Source organism: Cydia strobilella, chromosome 3 (assembly GCF_947568885.1).
Source record: "Cydia strobilella chromosome 3, ilCydStro3.1, whole genome shotgun sequence".
NCBI classification, from domain to species: domain Eukaryota; kingdom Metazoa; phylum Arthropoda; class Insecta; order Lepidoptera; family Tortricidae; genus Cydia; species Cydia strobilella.
In genome coordinates, this window is record NC_086043.1 from 7,972,912 (window position 1) to 7,992,763 (window position 19,852).

At 36.9% G+C, this 19,852-nt stretch overlaps 1 protein-coding gene across 6 annotated transcripts in view; it reads left to right on the forward strand.

Annotated features, from left to right (window-relative positions):
* Positions 1-19,852, forward strand: part of LOC134755756 (uncharacterized) — a 92,410-nt gene that overhangs the window by 22,646 nt on the left and 49,912 nt on the right. For 2 of the 6 annotated variants that reach the window (XM_063692330.1, XM_063692325.1), the window contains 2 exons: positions 4,122-4,262; positions 16,228-16,552. In XM_063692330.1, the coding sequence (XP_063548400.1) occupies positions 16,462-16,552 (91 nt within the window). In that variant the 5' untranslated portion in view covers positions 4,122-4,262; positions 16,228-16,461. Of the gene's footprint in view, positions 1-1,156; positions 1,261-2,609; positions 2,854-3,182; positions 3,436-4,121; positions 4,263-16,227; positions 16,553-19,852 lie in introns of those variants that run through there. The other 4 variants (XM_063692326.1, XM_063692328.1, XM_063692329.1 and 1 more) reach the window with 4 other exon arrangements.

Genomic DNA, 19,852 nt, shown 5'->3' on the forward strand with positions numbered 1-19,852 from the left:
TTTTTTTAAAGTTTAATTGGAGTTTAATTATTATAAATAATAACTGTAAATTTAAATTACAAAACTTATCTTATACTGCAATTTCTTTACATAGAACTTAGTCTATTATAAAAAGGTTCCAAATAGGGTTTTTTTAACAAACAGAATTATTACAACTTCTCATTCTAAACGCATATTAGGTAAGTGGCATATTAACGCATATGGCCAATATGATTTCTTATGGGTTATTGTCGTCCTTGGAGAATAAACAGATCTGAAATTGGAGTGATCAGTGCTGGTTGCAGGTCTAATGCTAATATTTTAATATCGCAACAGGGATCAAGTGCTAACTTTTACGAGCCAATCTCTTTTCTGAATTTTTTTTTTTCACGAAATGCTTTCAAGACAACAAATAAAGTAAATTAATTGAAAACCTTAAAAGTCCCCGTTTACGTGCCGATGCCGGGCCGTCCCAGTCAACTTGCGCCTTCGTAGCTCGGGAGATGTCTATGAGCAACGAACGTGATAGAACTGATAGACAAGCGCACAGACAGGACATTGTTTATAATCAATTTGATTGAGTAAGCGCTGCAGCAGCTGGAAATCTTTCACGTGCACCACCATCTCAATTCACTGCACTCGAATCGCGGTTTTCGCGGACGCCGCTAGAGCACAACAACCATACGATAATATTACTTGAAACTGTCATCTGCCAAAAAATGCCACTGTCAATGCAATTAAATCTACTGCATGGAGGTCCAAATCATATACCTAGTAGCAGAATACTGGTAGGTAATTATTAACTTTTAAATCACTGCCGAATCATTTCAAAATTGACAAATAATAGTATAGGGTTCTTTTGGAAAACTAATATAAATTTATTGTGATATTTTTGTTGTAGCTAAATTTTTAAGTGATATTAAGGATAAAACCATAAAAATGGAAATTTGTTGCTTAGAGGAATGTGGAGCAAATTCAGTGCGGCCAATGCTGGTCGCTCCGAGATGCGATGATGGGCCTGTCGACTTCTACCCTTGTCTTCCGGCGTGCACTAAAACATATTATTGCTGTGAAAAACCAAAACCGAAGCAATGTCGCGAGGAAAGTTCTCGTCGAGGCGAGTGTCCTCATAGACAACATAAGACTGAACGTCGACCATGTTCACCGCCTAACAACCATCAGGACTGCTACTCACCTCGGCCGCCGTGTTGCGAGCCGCAGTGTAAACCGGCCAAGACAAAGTACATTATACCATGCTATCGATATGAAGATGGACGCATTGTAAGTAAATCAAAACTGTTATGCTTTGGTTTTTTTTGTAGGTATTGGCACCAGTTAACATTGAAAAAATAGTTCATGAAGTAATAGTTATTAAATAACAACTCTGCCCAAGTTGTTTAACCGCTCGTGCTAATATTGACACCCGAGCAAGCGAAAGATTCCAAAATTGAAACACGAGCGTAGCGAGTGTTTCGAAAAGTGGAGTCTTGAGCGTTGCGAGGGTTTCAAGGCACGAGGTTTTAACATATTTTGCCACCGCGGTGCACCGAGTGAAACACAAAAATTTTCATCACACCACGGGGCAATTACTAACTGTAAAATATCAAATAAAATCAAACCAAATCAAATCCAAACGAACTTTATTAATTATTTATCATTCAAAATCATCATTTAAAAGTCAATTCCATCAGCCGACATGAGTAAACAACTTTTTTTTTTAAAGTATAATACATTTTAAACTTATACTAGGTTCGCCAAACTTGCGTTTAACGGCGAAATGATAAAAAAAAAGAAATTTAAAATTTGCTATTTATAATTTGGACACATGTGGATAAAATGCAACTTTCTTATCCGTTTTTCAAAGTACCAAGAGAGCCTTTACCAGCTGGTGTGGTGAAAAACAATTTATCGAGTAAGTAGATCAAGTACCAAGAATAGTAATTTGTTTTAACTTCATACAGCCGTTATTTATTACTATACCTAATATAACCTAACACAAAATTACCCATAATATTGACATGTAGGTAGCACTTATTTAAATTAAAATCAAGACAGGCTCAAAGCTTAATACGGTTTTAGTTCTGTATTAATGTATGCCTGAAAACAATTACGAAAAATTAACTGGAACATAATAAAAAATCATATAAGCAAAATAAATCCTTTAGAAAAGATAGTATTTTGAGGTTTTAGTTAAAGAATATATGACAATTTTATGAACTGACACATCTTGCTAGGATAACCTATTTAACGCCCCTTTTTGCGACTTCTTTCCTTTTTGTGAATTCGAAACCAACCGTACACTGAAACCAACTACAAACCTTTTATTATTATTATTCATTTACTTTGTGGTTGGTTCCAGGAACGGTATGTTCCTACCCGTCACGGACGACTACCAAAGACGGCGTACATGCGAAACGGAATTCAGGATCAAATCCATGGATACAGGGGTGCAATTAGGTTTCTGTGTGCTGGTGGGATAGCACTCGAACCTTCCGTATACACAGCTGTTACACCGCTAAAAAAACATTACCCTAAAATAACCCAAGAAGTGCAGCCTATTAAAAAGAGGAAATAGTAGTAGTTACAAGAAAAGTATATATTCAAATTACGACCCAGACGACCTTTGGCAGGTTTATCCCCTGCCATCAACTGCATTGAAAAGGAATGGCCTCCAAGATCAAAATGTCGGAGAAAGCGGTGGCATTGCATACATCAGAAAATGTTGGCACGATGCTTGGTGTGGCGACTATCCCAGACCAATTGCCATCAAACCAATGAAGAAACTGGCTGTAAAAAAAACTAAGAAACAATGATCCTGTTGGTGCGTAGATTCTAGCGTGGGAGTTATTAGCGTCATCAAGAAATATAATCAGAGTATGATTTTTACTACACTCTTATTTTGATTACTCGACCCATAAGATGCCAACTATCACTGCAAGTGCTACATTATCCTCAAAAACAAGACGCATAAGCATTACCATTAATCATTTAATATTGGGTTACATTGTGCAAACAGAGCGTAAACAAGATTAAAAAATAATTTTAAAAAAAAGATAAAAGTGTGGCTGGTTGATTCGTCATGCTCAATAAATTACACATTTCACTAATGTGTGCCTACTCTTTTTTAACTTGTTTGTGTCACCAAGTCTGAAAATTATTTTATCTGACATAAGTGAGACTAAACGGGAGTGTCTGGGTTGCAGGTGCACAAACTCCCCGTGACTGCATTCAAGCGCAACGGCATGCAGGACCAGGAGCATGGGAAGGTCCAAGGTGCGACCAACTTTCTTCAGCGCTGTCCACGCGATGTAGAACTCGAATGCGATGTCAGCCCCAAGGTCAAAGTGTGTGATCCGGCGAAAGTACCGGTCTGCGACGGAAAAACCGCACTTTGCTGTCGTCTTTTGAAAAAACCCATAAAAGTTTCACTTGAAGATATACTAGATGATTGACAATGTACGCTGCCTTTGAATTTTCGTTTGTTGTTATAAGTTATAGTTAATTATACATTTCAATAAAACAAGGTGCGAAGAAAAAAAAAGTATTGCTAGGTTTGTACTTGAAAGGACACTTGTTCTTACCGGTTACCTGCTAATTAGTTGTCATTCATTTAATTCTGGTTTCCCTGGAGTTAACACTCGTTTGACACCTTTAATAAAGGACATTACTAAAACCCTTGATCTTTATTCTTATTCATCCTTAACCCGTGGAGCGCCCTAGTGACACGTGTGATACTAACTCCATACTAATGTGATACTGGGGCGCTCCATAGGTTAAGCTGGTAACAGAGTCCTAAAAAAACGACTCGTGGAAAAATTTAGTTCCTCAATTTTATTCCTCTACATTTCTCTGTACCTATGCTAGACTGTTCGGCCAATAATGAATTTCAATTTGATTTTTGCGTTTAATAAACAGTTCACTTTAGAAGTAGCCTTATTTAGATTTGGTGAAAACGGCTTTAAAACAAACAATACGTATCAAGTCTCGTCAGGTACGTTTTGCCCTAGATTTATCTGTTATTATTTTTTACTACAACGCCGTGCACTTGGTTTCACTTCCTTGTTTTGCCAAAAATCGTTCTGTGTAAGATAAAACGACGTTTAGTAATATTTGTTTTTAAATATTTATTTTTTTTGCTGCAGGCTAACCAACCGACGGTGCTGATGCGGCGCGCCTGCGAAGTGGCAGTCGGCAAGCGCCCGCGCAAGAAGCCCTACGAAGAGAGCCGCTTCATTCGCGACGCTGACCACCAGGAATCACGTTACATTAGGGAAGATGAACAGGTAATTAATATTCAAATCATTGACAGACCATTCCTACATCGATAGCACGTTTATGACAAAAAGCACTTTCATATTACACCATCTGGATCTATCCGTACCATCCGCAAACCTATTTGACAATCGGACTTCTCAATCACTTGTATCGTCATGGGCTCATGGCAATAGAGAAATAGTTATTTGTTTTACAAGGGGGCAGTTGTTGTTTAACATGCTCGTTCTAATATTGATACCCGAGCAAGCGAAAGATTCCAAAATTGAACCATAAGCGTAGCGAGTGGTATCTTGGGCCTTGCGAGGGTTTCAAGGTACGAGGGGTAAAACATCAATCAAAATCAAAATCCAAATAAAATTCAGTTCTACCAGCCAACTTAAGGAAACAAATCAAAACTTGCATCAAATTACCTTGCGCTTTGCCACACATGTGGACAATACTTTCTCAATAGTTTTTGAACAATCAAAAGAGCCTTTACGAGAATTACGAGGTTGGTGAGTTATTATCTAAAAATCTGTTCGGATTAGTTGTCGGTTAAGCTAATGTGCGACTGTAAAAAATTTAAACTGTGGAAATCTACGTGTAATTTTAACTCCGGGTGTATATGTACATATGTGAATATGTATACTATATTTTAATTATTTTGTTTTCAATGTTTTATGTAGTGCCTAAATTAATAATGGTTTCGAATAGAGGTAAATAAAAATATAACAAAAATGGGCAATTTATTATTATAATTAATTCCGGTGTTTATACTATACATACTTACGTTCGAAATTTTATTTAAGAAACAGAAATGGCTATAAATTGAATATCCAGTAAAATTCGATACCAATAAAAGTTTGAAGCATGGAAAATCGCAATCTGAATAAATTCCCACGCAATATCCTTTTAAAGTGAAAGCAAAAAGCCAAATGAACGCCTGTGCCGCCGAGGTGAAATCCAATTTCATTATAGCCACGCTCAAAAAACTAAGGTGGACCGAATCAAACTGAAACCTCAAATAATATTAAAATCCGGCTTTTATTAAAAAACTTGAACAAAAGAGGGAGAGTTAATATAACTGCGATATATTTTAATGATAATCCGATTCTGTAATACTTCTGTGGGTATTCGTCTACCCAATAATGTGCCATTCTCAAGCAAAAGGGATGTCGGTTGTCAATAAGGCGCTATTTCCATATAGCTTTAATTTGAAATCAACCTTTTCGACAACCCACATACCAAATTGTTGGTTGTCGAAAAAGTTGATTTCAAATCCTTTTGGTTGAAAACGTCACAAATAATCGATGGCCAGCACAACGTAAGGCCCACAAGATAAAAGTTTGTCTTTCCCGTACATGAAACAATTTATCACATCGTGGTAGGGTAACGTTACGTAACCCATCATGCACGTTCCACCAACGTTACGTTAACGTTAGATGGGGTAAGAGAAGTATAGGGGCAAGAAAAACACTTGTAGGTAATCCTCATACTGTTTCCTATGCCTCAAGCAAAAATAAACTATGTTTCTCTTACCCCACATTATATTACGAGTATTAAAATTTCAAGCTAAATTCTCCATAGGGACAGTAGAGACGATTTCATAGTCGAGATGAAATGTTTTGTAAATTAGGCGAGACTGAGGTTGGAATTTGTATTCGTCTATGGTTCGTAAACCACCGCTTTGTGAGATTGGTCTCAGTAATTCCTTTTTATAACTCTTGAGTAATTCACGATGCTTTGAAGAGATTACGTTGACTCTGCTTACTCTAATTGATAATGCTCGTAGCAATTTTATGACACAAAAAATTTCTCGCAGCTTAAATGACTTGTTACTTCGTCTGTCGTCTGCAGGGTACCTCTTTAATTTTATAACTTCACCAATCTTCTTTGAAACTTTGGTCTATACTTTTGACAATGCGACAAATAGTTAACATACCATATAAGGACTGTGGCTCTATTTAAATATGTCTATTAGGGTTTTGCAATTGAATCGAAAACGTGTTGTGTTGTTTGCATTGCATGAGCTTCTCTAAAAAGGTGGCCACTGGCAAGCCTTTCAACAGTCCAAATAGCGTGGCTGCATTCGGTCAAAATCGGTCCGTGAATGTCAAAAACTTATGTTACGTTTTATTGTTGTGTTGTGTAATAATGTACTGTAATTTTACTAAAATTATACTAACCAATGAAAATAAAAAACTTATAATGTAACGGCATCCTAATCGTGGATTTCCATTTGGATTGAAATCCAGCACGCCACTCCATTTATACGTATCGGCGTGGCGACTTTGGAGCGACCGTCAATGCTAGAAATGTACACCAAACGTGCGCCACGCCATCTGAACGCACTCCAAACGTACGTCCATTTTATTCAGTTTACATGGCGCTGCCACCAAGTAACGACACGACAACGAATTCATCGTAAAAATGCCAGGCCGAGACTTTGTTTTGTCGTTAATGGAGGAGTATCGGAATCATCCATACTCCAACATCCGTTTGGAAGGCTGACGAGCTGCTTTATATGTGGAAGCACGAAGCACTGATGCTTATATAATTTGGGTTGTCGTCGAATATAAGTCTTATACATTATATTATTAGCCAGTTTAAAACTTTTGCTCTTTTACTCTGGGAGTGAGTACCGTGGTGGGTACGGCTAACTCGATCACTTTAGTAGAGGATGCACTTTATGGTTACACCAGTTAGCACTTTCATATAAACTCTTGTTTGAACCATGTTGACAGCGTTCAAACTTTGACTTAAGTTCACTAATTGCCACGCGAGTGCATCGAGAATTGTATGCAAAGTTTAGAGCGACATTCTGATGGCTCCTCTACACGATGGGCCATCATACTGGCCCACTAAGCTGGGCCAGCGTGTAGAGAGGGTACAGCCGAGCTAGCACATGATTGGCGCGAGAGTATCTCGCCGCGTCATAACTACCCTTCCCTCTTTAATTTATACAGTTAGTAAAAGACAGGTAGTCTATCTCGCGGCGAGATACTGTCGCGCCAATCATGTGCTCGGCCTACTAACTGGTGTCGATGCTGCTGATGACTGGTGCTGCTTGATGGGATGGCCACGGTGTCGGTTTTTCGTCCGCACATCAAACGTCAGCGATGGTGCGTACGCATCTACACGTAGCGTATTCCATAGTGCGTTCTCTTAACCATCGCATGACCGTTTCGCTGGTCCAGCGCTGGGCTCGCAGTTCTAACCTAACCTAACCTACTTTTCTGATAGCATTTCATTTCTGTAAGGGTCACAGCTCTAACCTAACCTACTTTTCTGATAGCAGTTCTCTTCTGTGAGAATCGCAGTTCAAAACCGAACCACCCACCTAACCCACTTTTCTAGTAGCATTTCCGGGTCCGGGTCTAGGTCCGGATCAGAGTCCGGGTCCGTGTCCGGCTGTCCGGGTCCAAGTTTGGGTCAGAGTTCAAATCGCCAATGACAAAAATGTTTCTTGAAAACCTAACTTGCTTAACAAACATAACGAAGAGGACAAATCGCCAAACGTGAACTATGCGTCATTGAAGAGTTCCGTTCCGATCATCATCAGCAGTTCCACTTCATCAAATGTCACTTTTTAAAATGGAAGTGCTGGATTTGTTTATAAAAATACAAAAATCACTATATGTATGCCTTTCACATTTGAGGAGTTCCCTCGAATCCTCATGGATCCCATCATCAGAATTCGAGCTTGACAAAAATGTTTCTTGAAAACCTAACTTGCTTAACAAACATAACGAAGAGGACAAATCGCCAAACGTGAACTATGCGTCATTGAAGAGTTCCGTTCTGATCATCATCAGCAGTTCCACTTCATCAAATGTCACTTTTTTAAATGTAAGCGCTTGATTTGTTGATGAAAATACTAAAATCACTATATGTATGCCTTTAACATTTGAGGAGTTCCCTCGGTTCCTCATGGATCCCATCATGCTTTTTGACAAAAACGGGACCAATCTGTATGTATATACATATACTTACAATCAAAAAAAGAATTTTCAAAATCGGTCCAGAAATGACGGAGTTATGGAGTAACAAACATAAAAAAAAACATACAACCGAATTGAGAACCTCCTCCTTTGAAATCTTGAAGTCGGTTAAAAAACAACTGAATTGAGAACCTATCCTTTGAAATCTTGAAGTCGGTTAAAAATTATAACAAAAGTTGAAAATATTTTGTTCGATTAATTGTGACCACATGTGCGTATAGCTTCCGAATCTTACAGTCACGCACATGAAGGCCTCTTTATAATTGTATTGAATTGAATTTAATTGAATAATAAACAATTTGTTTAATAATTTGTTCTAATGAAATATATGTACTTATGTACTTTATGTTTGTGTCATCTGTCTGTTACCAGTCTGTATCTCATGAACCGTGATAGCTATACAGTTTAAATTTTCACAGATGATGTATTTCTATTGCCGCTATAACAACACATACTAAAAACAGAATAAAATAAATATTTAAGTGGGGCTCCAATACAACAAACGTGATTTTTTTGCTGTTTTTTGCGTAATGTTCGTGCGCAAGTCCGACTCGCACTTGGCTGGTTCTTTTTATATAATTCATATAATTTGGTCTATTTTAAAAATAAATACCGGGATAAGTAGGTAGGATAAGGACATCTGAACTTTTCAACTTTCCGCTCTAAGCTCAGTAGGTAATTAACAGAAAGTGCCGTATTTTTCCAAGAATTTTACAGTAAGATCTTTACCTGGGAAGTTAATTAATTCACGGAATCTAACTTAAGGAAGTTATTCGCTTATGTAAATAAGAAGATTGACGGCTTGGTTTTTTGTTGTTCGGAATAAAGTAAAATTGGTAAATTGATTTGACTCGAGTAAATATAAACGTCCTAGTGCTCGACAAGCTAATGTCCTATAAATATAAATAAATAAATATTATAGGGACATTCTTACACAAATTGACTAAGTCCCACCGTAAGCTCAAGAAGGCTTGTGTTATGGGTACTCAAACAACAATATATATAATACTTATACAAATATTACTTTAATACATATTAAACATTAGAGGAGAAATCACCATACATCATTAAATAAAGGATTTAATACATAAAACCACGGAAAACAGGCATAGCTTAGGTAAATCACACTCCGACGCCCCAATGGCGAGCGATCCTCGTCTGACAGTTCGGTGTGACCATCGACATCAATAGTAGGGCTGCACCCGAGCAAGCCACATAATCGGTTATCAGTAGAAAACATCCATGACTCAGGAACAAATATTTGTGCTGATCACACAAATAAAGCCCTTACCGGGATTCGAACCCAGGACCATCGGCTTTACAGGCAGGATCACTACCCACTAGGCCAGACAGGTCGTCAAATGGATGACACCCTACTGTTATAGTATAGATAACTCTATTGACAATTACTTTAGTGAGATGACGTACTGGGATATTGACGACTGTGATAAGCACTTGGACGTCTGATTTCTCAAATCTGAGAAACAAGGCAAAACGTTATACTTTTTTTTTTCATTAGCGATTTAGTGCAATACAAGTACGAGTATTTAACGCAATGTAACTATGTTTAATACTCTGACACACGCGCTCTATTCTAATAACAATTCTATCCATGACTACTTCTTTTTTATCCACAACTGTGCCAACAAAGTGAACAGCCCGCTTGTTAAGCGGCAATCGCACTTTTGTTTTTAAAACATGATATTTTATGTTTTTTTTTCTTCCTTTATCAGGGTAACTGTTGTTTTCATTTCGAAAAACAAAAAAACCAGTCCTGCCCTCCGCTCATTGGACAGTGCGCTTCATGTCCTCAATACTGCATAGAGTACCCGCCCTGCGTGACCGCTCGCCCTTTGCCTTCAATGCCAGCACCACCGCAGAATTGTTACTATTACTCCTGCTATAATCCTTGTTAAATACTAAAATAAATAAGGCCATTAGAAGATTATTCACTCCGTACATACTCAATAATATATATCGAACCTGTCACATTGTATCCTTGTTTGTTATTTACCGTCCGTGACTAAAGTGATAACTGGGATAATTTCGTTACTTTGAGTAAATGCGCTGTTTTATAGAAACTTCAGAGAAATTTAATCACATTAATGGGTAAAAATCGCCTTAGGTACACCTGCCTATACGCACACTTATGATTTTATATTTAAACAAAGCGCATTTACCCCGATGAACGCAATTTTATTCTGATAGTAAAAAAAAACAATAGTTAATGTTTTGTTTCGTATAACCGATTCCAAGGAAAAAAAATAGATGCCATAAACACGGAATAAAATTTTACAGTACATATGGCGCTACTTTACCGCACTAGTGCGATAATTAGCACATTACGTAACTATGCCGAAAACTTAAAGAGCCATATGCACTGTAAAACGTTGTACGATACATGTGCGAATAGGTAATTCGCAACTCGTGTCGATTTTAAACACTCCCTTCGGTCGTAATTTAATTTATGGCCACTCGTTTCGAATTTCCTCTTTTTCGCACTTTTATTGTACTGTACAATGTATTTATTTTTGATAATTTTCTATACAAACTTGATGTAAAACCATAGGCTGTTCTGTCAATTCCATTTAAGTAGGTATCGAATATCTTAATCTAATAATTAAAATACTCTGTACCTATAAGTTTAATTTATACACCAGATAAATTTTGTTTTTGTTTACTGTTTGTCATTGTTTTGTAAGACAACTGTAATTATTTATGGCAGTGTTTGTTGTTATCTTATCCAGTCTTTATTCGCCATTACATTAATTTGATGTTGAGTTTTCCTTTTCTTTTGAAACTTATAACAAACTTAGCGCATTTAACAACCGGAGTCGCCTATAAGAGCTTACCACTCTGTCGAGAACATGTCATACTTTCTAGCGGTCACACCGCTAGGGACATACTTTCTGGCGGGCGCTATCTATTTCACTATGTAGCAGTCGAGTGTAGCACATTTTTATAATTAGCGTACAATTTTGTGCATTTCTCGTACATATTTTCTGATTCACAAGAAAGTTGAAAACTCGACTGCTACATAGTGAAATAGATATCGCCCGCCAGAAAGTATGCTTCCTAGCGGTGACAGATTGATCATTGATTTCTCGTAAGTACGAGTAGTATATTTTTTTAGTAAGCGTACAATTTCGTACATTACTCGTACATTTTTTTGATGTGAGTTTAAATGGGGTTGGCAACTGTCAAAAGTTTGCAGAGATGGCGCCAACATAACTTGCCCCTTTTTCTATGAGATTTGGCTTAAAGGGCTGGCATCCAGGGCATTAAAAACACAAAAATTTCACACAATTCTAGGCATGGAGACTATATAAAGGAGCCAAATCTCTATGTATGAAAAGTGTCCATCAAAAAACAGTAATTAGGCGGCGCCACCATACACCGAAATACTACCAAAAACAACCTACGTAATTTGGTCGGGTTATTTGTTGGTTCATGTGATACTCATGTCCCAGAGCCTAACTAGCGCCACCGGAGAGATTAGGAACTATTATTTAAAACTGAAAGCGGTCACTTTTGCAACAATTCTGCCATAAGAGATTGGCATCCTTTCTATACCATCCATAATTCTAGGGATTGACAGGGCATGCTATGGACACTTCGACCGGCCAACCCCATTCCGTACGATACCATGTCACCGCTAGAAATATGACATGAGTCGTGTCACAAAAAATACTGTAAATAAAATAAAACTTCCTGGCAATAAAAATAATTAAATTACTTTGAAATGAAATGACAGCTTAAATATGGAAATACTGAATGAAAGGTTTATCTAAACAAGGAGCGGGAGTGTTCTTGTTTTATTATCAATTTATCAGATTATCAAATCTATACATCTCATAAAACAAAGTCCCCCTCCGATTTTCATGCGGTTTTCACCTATCAATAGAGTGATTCTTGAAGGTTTAAAGTCTGAATTTTCTTCTTCTTCTTCTTCTTTTAAAATTATGGCTTCAGCCCAGTGGGACTATTTCGCCAGTATCAAGGTATTGAGAGGTTTACAAACGACAAAAATTGTACGGTTGTACAAGACAGTGTACGGTGAATTGTTAGCTCTTGTAAATCGATAGCTAGTCTTTACAAGAAGCACGTGGACTACCGGCCGTTGACTCCAAGATGGTGGTTAAACGCGCTTCAAAATTAATTCTCCATTCACTGCACACTACCACATTAGTTTACTGTATAATAAGCTATCGATATTACACTTTAAACAATATTAATAAGCAAAAAACAAAGTAATTAATCACGATGCTAACTATCAAGATGGCGCTCGAACCGGAAGTCCAGTCTGAATTTTATTCTCACGGAATTAATCTAAACAAACAACTGTCACTGTCAAAGTGACACTTGCAGGCAAGTTAGGGTATGGATGGTATAGAAAGGATACCAATCTCTTATGGCAGAATTGTTGCAAAAGTGACCGCTTTCAGCTTTAAATAATAGTTCCTAATTTCTCCGGTGGCGCTAGTTAGGCTCTGGGATATGAGTATAACATGAACCATATAAGGCAACAAATAACCCGACCAAATTACGTAGGTTGTTTTTGGTAGTATTTCGGTGTATGGTGGCGCCGCCTAATTACTGTTTTTGATGGACACTTTTCATACATAGAGATTTGGCTCCTTTATATAGTCTCCATGAGTTAGGGGTTCTCAAAGTAAAGCGAGGTGTAGACTAGCAAGAACTTGCATGCAATTTACGTTACATTGCCGAATACGGAGGTAAACTGCTTTCAAAAGTTTTATCAGATACCGCAATGTAATGAAAATTTAATGCAAGTTCTTGCTAGTCTAAACCTCGCTTTTTAGGGTTCGCAGAAAAACTTAAAAATAAGACCATTGGGCGAGGTTGTTCAAATACCAACCTAGATGGCGCTGCTGGAGAAACATGAAATATTCTGAAATATTTATTTATTTAAGAAACAAACAGTCGTTTACAAACAAGTTTACATAAATATTTCTTAAATGAAGACCTGGAGTTTCATTATTGGAGGTATATAAATTGCAGTCTATAAAAACAAAAACATAATGTAGGTAGGTACTAGGTAGTAATAGTTTGAAGGTATAGGTAAAACTCACGAGAGTCGGCGCAAGATTTGTACTGCACTGTCAAATGCATTATATGTATAAAAGAAAATCCTCGCCAATTTTCGTGAATCGACCCATAGGTAAGTACATTAGTACATAGGTAAGTAATGACGCTAAACTGTAATAAAGCTAAACTGTAGAAATTAATAAGTAGTGACATAATTACCGGAAAGTGACATTTAAGTATACATATGAAAAAAATTACATAATTAATTACCTTAAAAGCACATTTTAATGAATTAATTAAACAAATCAAAATTATTAAGTTTTTAATTTTCGTTAAAAAGTTAACCTTTTCGACGCCGTGTCAAACACAAAAGTGTATGTTGCTCTGTGGTCTTTGACCGATTAATCCGTCTTTGGCGTTGGACCTGCGGTGCCGATATATCCGTCCAAACGGTTAAATCTGAATAATTATTGAAATTATTTTCCAGATAATATTACCTATAATATAAGTAATATACCATTAGAGGTCATCTGTAGTAATTATCTAAATTCAACCTCATGTAGTGTGGGCAATTCGTGCAAGTTATTAAATATTATCTAGTACTCGTAGGTCAATAAAAAAACCGGCCAAGTGCGAGTCGGACTCGTACATTACATAATTTTAACAATGTATTTTTATGTGAAACGTGAGTGAAAGGTAAATTGCGGTTTACGATTTATGACGTATTAAAAAAAACCACTTACTAGATCTCGTCCAAACCAATTTTCGGTGGAAGTTTGCATGGTAATGTACATCATATATTTTTTTCAGTTTTATCATTCTCTTATTTTAGAAGTTACAGGCGGGGACACACACATTTCACCACTTTGGAAGTGTCTCTCGCGCAAAAAAAAATGATATTAGAAACCTCAATATCATTTTTGAAGACCTATCCATAGATACCCCACACGTATGGGTTTAATGAAAAAAAAAAAAAATGTTGAGTTTCAGTTCCAAGTATGGGGAACCCCCAAACTTTATTGATTTATTTTTATTTTTGTGTAAAAATCTTAATGCGGTTTACAGAATACATCTACTTACCAAGTTTCAACAGTATAGTTCTTATAGTTTCAGAGAAAAGTGGCTGTGACATACGGATGGACAGACAGACAGACAGACAGACATGACGAATCTATAAGGGTTCCGTTTTTTGCCATTTGGCTACGGAACCCTAAAAATCGATCTCGGGCTGCAATTTTACACAGTTTAGTCCTACCTACCCTTTTTAACCAAAGATCCAGTCTGGCATAATTTGACGTTTATTTTAGTTTAACTACTATTTCAGTGTAAATTGCTTAAAAAAATGCGATGGTGAAACCACTGACATACTCGTATATGTATAGACAAGCTGTCGAGGACAAATTGTGTCCGCGAGGTGTCTGCCATTTTTTGCGTTTTAAAGCTGTCTGTGTTTGAAAGCTAAAGAATAACTGTAAACTGCAGATTATATTTTTTGTGTTTACTGTCGTCAACGCCATCTAGTGACAGCTAACCATACCGTAGAAAGTTACAACTTTGCCTTTTCAACATAGCTTTGCCCACCGCATCACATTTCAGTAAAAGCGAAATATCATAAAACTAGTAACAGATACACCTCCCTTTTCAACCTATGGTTAAAGCTAATCATATTGCTGGCAACACTGGCCTATAAGTTGATGTGTGCCTAACTTCAGTCACTCGTGAGCCGGCTTCAAGTGAGGACGTGTTTTTTGCGGGCAAAAAAAGTTAAAAAAACTTCGGTGGGATATCGGTCCAGGAGAGTCCTACAGGGATGTAGTTTTAACTGTAAATAATATGCAGCTTAGAAACGATGTAGACGAAATTTCAACACGTTATATGCATTACTTTTGTAATAATGGTCGTGGGCAATCTCGTGATCGTATTTACGTATCACTTTTCACAACATTGCCCAGCACATTTTAACCGTTAGGGTTGTCACTAGTAGGTATGTTATTATTGACTTGCGGGGAGGCATTTACCATGCAACGTTGTTTAAAGTTACTTTGCTAGTTTTAAGAGGAAATATAAGAAACAACCGCCTTATTTATAATACTTTATACTTCCTTTGCAGTTTAAAAAAGTTTCTTGTTATGTTATCTGTAGTTACCTACTTTTAATGCTTAGTAATTCCTTTGCAGTTAAAAAAAATAATGTTGATTTTTGATTGTTTCTTTATAATTTGGGTAAAAGTGAAAATTGACAATCCTAGCATATTTAGGATTTTGTATGAAGAATCACATTTTTTTTATGACTGCCCACATAAGTTTGGAGGTGAATTACTGAACTTAGTGACTTAATACCTATACGACAAAACTATGCCATGTTTATTCTGGATTATAGACTTTGAGTCATGACCATAAAGTTGCTAATCGTGGAGTTAAGAGAATAGGCAATCTTGAAATTTTTTCATTTTTTTTCATTTCACTGTTTAAGACCCATTTTCTACAGTACAGAAATTTATTTCGACTATGGTTTGCTCACTCACACAAAGAAGAGTATGTCAATATGTTATTGCCACAGATAAGTAATGCAGTATGGACCAACAAACTTGAAAAAAAAAAGTAAAAGACTGCAAAAAGCGGGCAAAGTTGTACAGTTTTACGGTACCAGTAAAGTTCACGTATAGGTGTAAAAGAATTATTACGCAAAGAACGCATAGATGGCGCTCAATTCAGCTGCAGGCGATTGTTTTGCTGAGATGGTCATCCAATAATGGCCGCGACTGTACCTACTGTACCTAGTATAAGATTTTTTCTAACGAACTATGCTGCTATTGTCGCCTGGCTGACGGGATAGAATAATAAAAAAATATCCACCTAGCAGGTTTCTAGTAGTCTGTTGTTTTTTTTAATCCAAATACCATTTCCGTGATCTCTTTGACCTGATTCTGAAATTTTTGTTACAGACAACACGGCGTCCTAAACCCGCAGTGCAATCAAATGGAAAAACGAAGATTGCGAGGATTCGCAATAAAACCGCAATAAACTAGGGCGGCGAAATAACAATAAAACAACTTTATAGTTATTTTTGTGTAATGAAGCGGATCGGTGTTTCTGCTCGTGTCTGTGTGGTGTGAGGGTGTCAGTGTGTCAAATGCGAAGACGGCGGTGGGGGGGAGGGGTGGTGACTCGCGCGCACCATGCAGCTGGCTCTGTCGCTGCTGCTCCTGGCCGCTTGCGTCACTGCTTTTGCGCAGATCGCGTGGACGCCCATCTTTCTTGACGCCACCAGTAAGTATATTCTATTAAAAAAAAAAAAACAGTTTTACTGGACATATTTGGGAACCAAAGCAGTTAAAATGTCAAAAATCATTACGTTTAAAAACTACGGTTTTTTTTATGTAAAGCTGTTCAATTTTTGAAGTCTGTTTCAAATATATCTTTTGTCACTAAACCCATACACAAGTACTTATATGTTTATTCCTCATTCATCGAAATGGGGTTAGCCGGTCGAAATAATTAGCAGATGACGCCAGCATAGCTTGCCCTGTCCTCAGAATAATGACTAAAGCAAAGAAGCCGGGCAAAAATAAAAGCTTGTTAAAAGATATCGTATTCACAACACGTTATTACTTTTTGTCTATGAGTGAGGGAGACAACAATCCGCAAGTTCTTTCGTTTTTTTTCAGTATTGTCATAAGATGAACTGAAGGAAATGTCAAATGGTCCTGTGTGGTTCTATAATATAATCCAGCCAAATAAAATATAAGTTCGTTATTTCACAGGTAGGTGTCAACTGTAACAACTTGACATAGTCGTATTATTTTAGTTGAAATATTTCGGGATGTTTCAGCGGTCATCTTGGTTTATTTTAATTATATTCTTGCTATTCCTGAAAGATTCTTGGAAAACGTGTTGAGTTTTTATTTGTAATGGTTTGAAGTTCCCTTTGTGATAATGTCTTGTGTGATCGAGGGCTGTAAATCGCATACAGGAAGAAAAGAAAATACGCACGAACCGATAACCTTTAATCGGTGAGTTTTGTTCAATTTTGAAGAAATTAATTTATAGGACCTGACCCTAAACATAGAAATCGATATATTGTTTATGTAATTATTACTTGCATTCAAGTCTATATAGATTTTTGCATAAATTTTCGAACTTTTCTGCTAAGTATGAAAGGTTATATTTTTGGCATAGTGATGTATCGACCTCAGATCAATAACCTATCGACATTTACAGCTTTCTTATAGTTTGGCCCAGGACTGTCCCATTTTAATTGATGAGTACAGTCAAGGGCATAAATATATATACATTCCCAAAGTCTCAAAAATATGTGTACGCTCAGACAATAAAATCGTGTTCACATATTTTTAAGCCATTTGTCTGGATCGATATTTTTGCCTTCGACTGTACCTATAGTTTTCTTTGTTCTTACTTACTGACAGATTGTGTTTGCCAGACTATAGTTTAATACTAGAAACCGGTCAAGTGCGGGTCGGACGCGCGCACCAAGGGGACCGTACTTTTTAGTATTTGTTGTTATAGCGGCAACAGAAATACATCATCTGTGAAAATTTCAACTGTCTAGCTATCACGGTTCATGAGATACAGCCTGGTGACAGACAGACGGACAGCGAAGTATTAGTAATAGGGTCCCGTCTTAACCCCTTTGGGTACGGAACCCTAATAAAAAGACATTAATGATCATTGATGAATGTTCCTTTTATTAATATTGTTGGTCACAAAACTCAACTTTTTATTTCAGATTTCCAAAGGACGAGGAATAGGGGATATTACTGCAATGTTCTGCCACCAGAGTGCAGCACTAGCTTTTTTAGTGCACCGTATCGTAACTTATTCATACTGTACCTTTAACAGGTTTTTGACAAGTTTTCAGGGGACCTACCGGAAAACTCGAAGCCGAAATTTCGTTATCTAGCTGCCTCTTTATCGCTCGAATACGCAAGAGTGACAGAGATGTTAGATAACGAAAGTTCGATTTTCTTGTTTCGCGATAGACCCTCAGATTGTGATAGTGGCGCCACCTACGCCGAGTTTCGCGTAATATTCCCTATTATTAAATAAAAAAAAAATATTACACGAACGTTTTTTTTTTCATTTCCTATTTGTACAGTCAGCTGCAGAGAAAAGGTACCCCACGTCCATACTAATTTACAGAACTTATGCAGGGGGGGTGCCTTTTTTCTGCAGCTGACTGTACATGACTAGAAACTATACTTAGTCTTTTAGCATTAGCAAAAACGGTAAACCATTTCCACGTGTCTTTTTATTGACAAGTTTTTTTATAAATATAGCAATATTTTACTTATGAAAGCAAAAGTATGTAAATGATCGTATATTATATTTGTTGTGACTTATTTTCAAAGTGTTTTTCGATAAAACGACACGTTAAGATCGCTCGCCTTCTTTCTAATGATAAAAAACCGAGAGGTTTATTTAGACGGTTCTGAGTGGTAGACTGCAAATGAGATAAAAGCTATATTAGGTACATGCATTAATCCTCATATCAGGCGGCTCTTTGATTCCAAGGATTGCATAATTTTTATACTTTTTAATGATTTTTAGAATATGAAAATTATAAAAAGTATAAAAGTTATGCAATCCTTGTATTCCACGCATTTCATTTCATTTCAACGAGCCGCCTGCTACAGATTTCTTGAAATTGCCGCGTTTTTTCAAGTTCAACTTTCATTAGCCAGACTATTATCAATTTGCCAATTTCGTGATTATTCTTTTACACGGCACATAAACTTATGCATAATTTATCGATATAAAAAGTCGACACAGTCACATCCCTAGCAAATTATCAAACTTATGACACCGTACGTAAATGAGAAATAACAAGCATATATGCATCTCTTTTCGGCACATTATCTTATTCGTAAGGAAGTAAAGTACGGGTATACATATTTGCGAAGCATTTTTGCCCGACTTCTATGCTTTAGTCATTATTCTGAGGCCCTGTCAATCCCTAGAATTGTGTCAATTTTTTGTTTATTTAACGCCCTGGATGCCAGCACTTAAAGCCAAATCTCATAAAAAAAGGGGTAAGCTATGATGGCGCCATCTCTGCAAACCTTTGACAGTTGCCAACCCCATTGACTCGCAATGCGTATATTAGATTACTGAACTCGTAATCATAAACCTTCCTTATAGTTAGTAGTATTCAATTCTTAAAAAGTATAGTTAGCTTTAAACAAATACAGTGTTGTAGAGGAAATAAATATAATTATATCTGGATTGGAAAGCTACAGTTTAGTATTTTTTGTCATACCAATAAGCCGCGTCAGGCATTCGCAGTTGACGGACGTGCCCATTAAATTGTTTCCAGCTTAATAGTTTTGTGCCGAACGGTACCTACCACTAGTACCACTGTAACAAATAGCTTGAAAATAAAATCTAGTGTTCTAATAAGTTTATTTATATTGGTGATTAACTAAAAACGCCGGTCGAGTACGAGTTCCGTTAATTCGCGCATCAAGGGTTCAAAGTTTCTACTATCTCATGCAACTATAAACACGAAGGATTTTTGACTAGAAGTATTACATACAAAGTTCAATTGTGTAT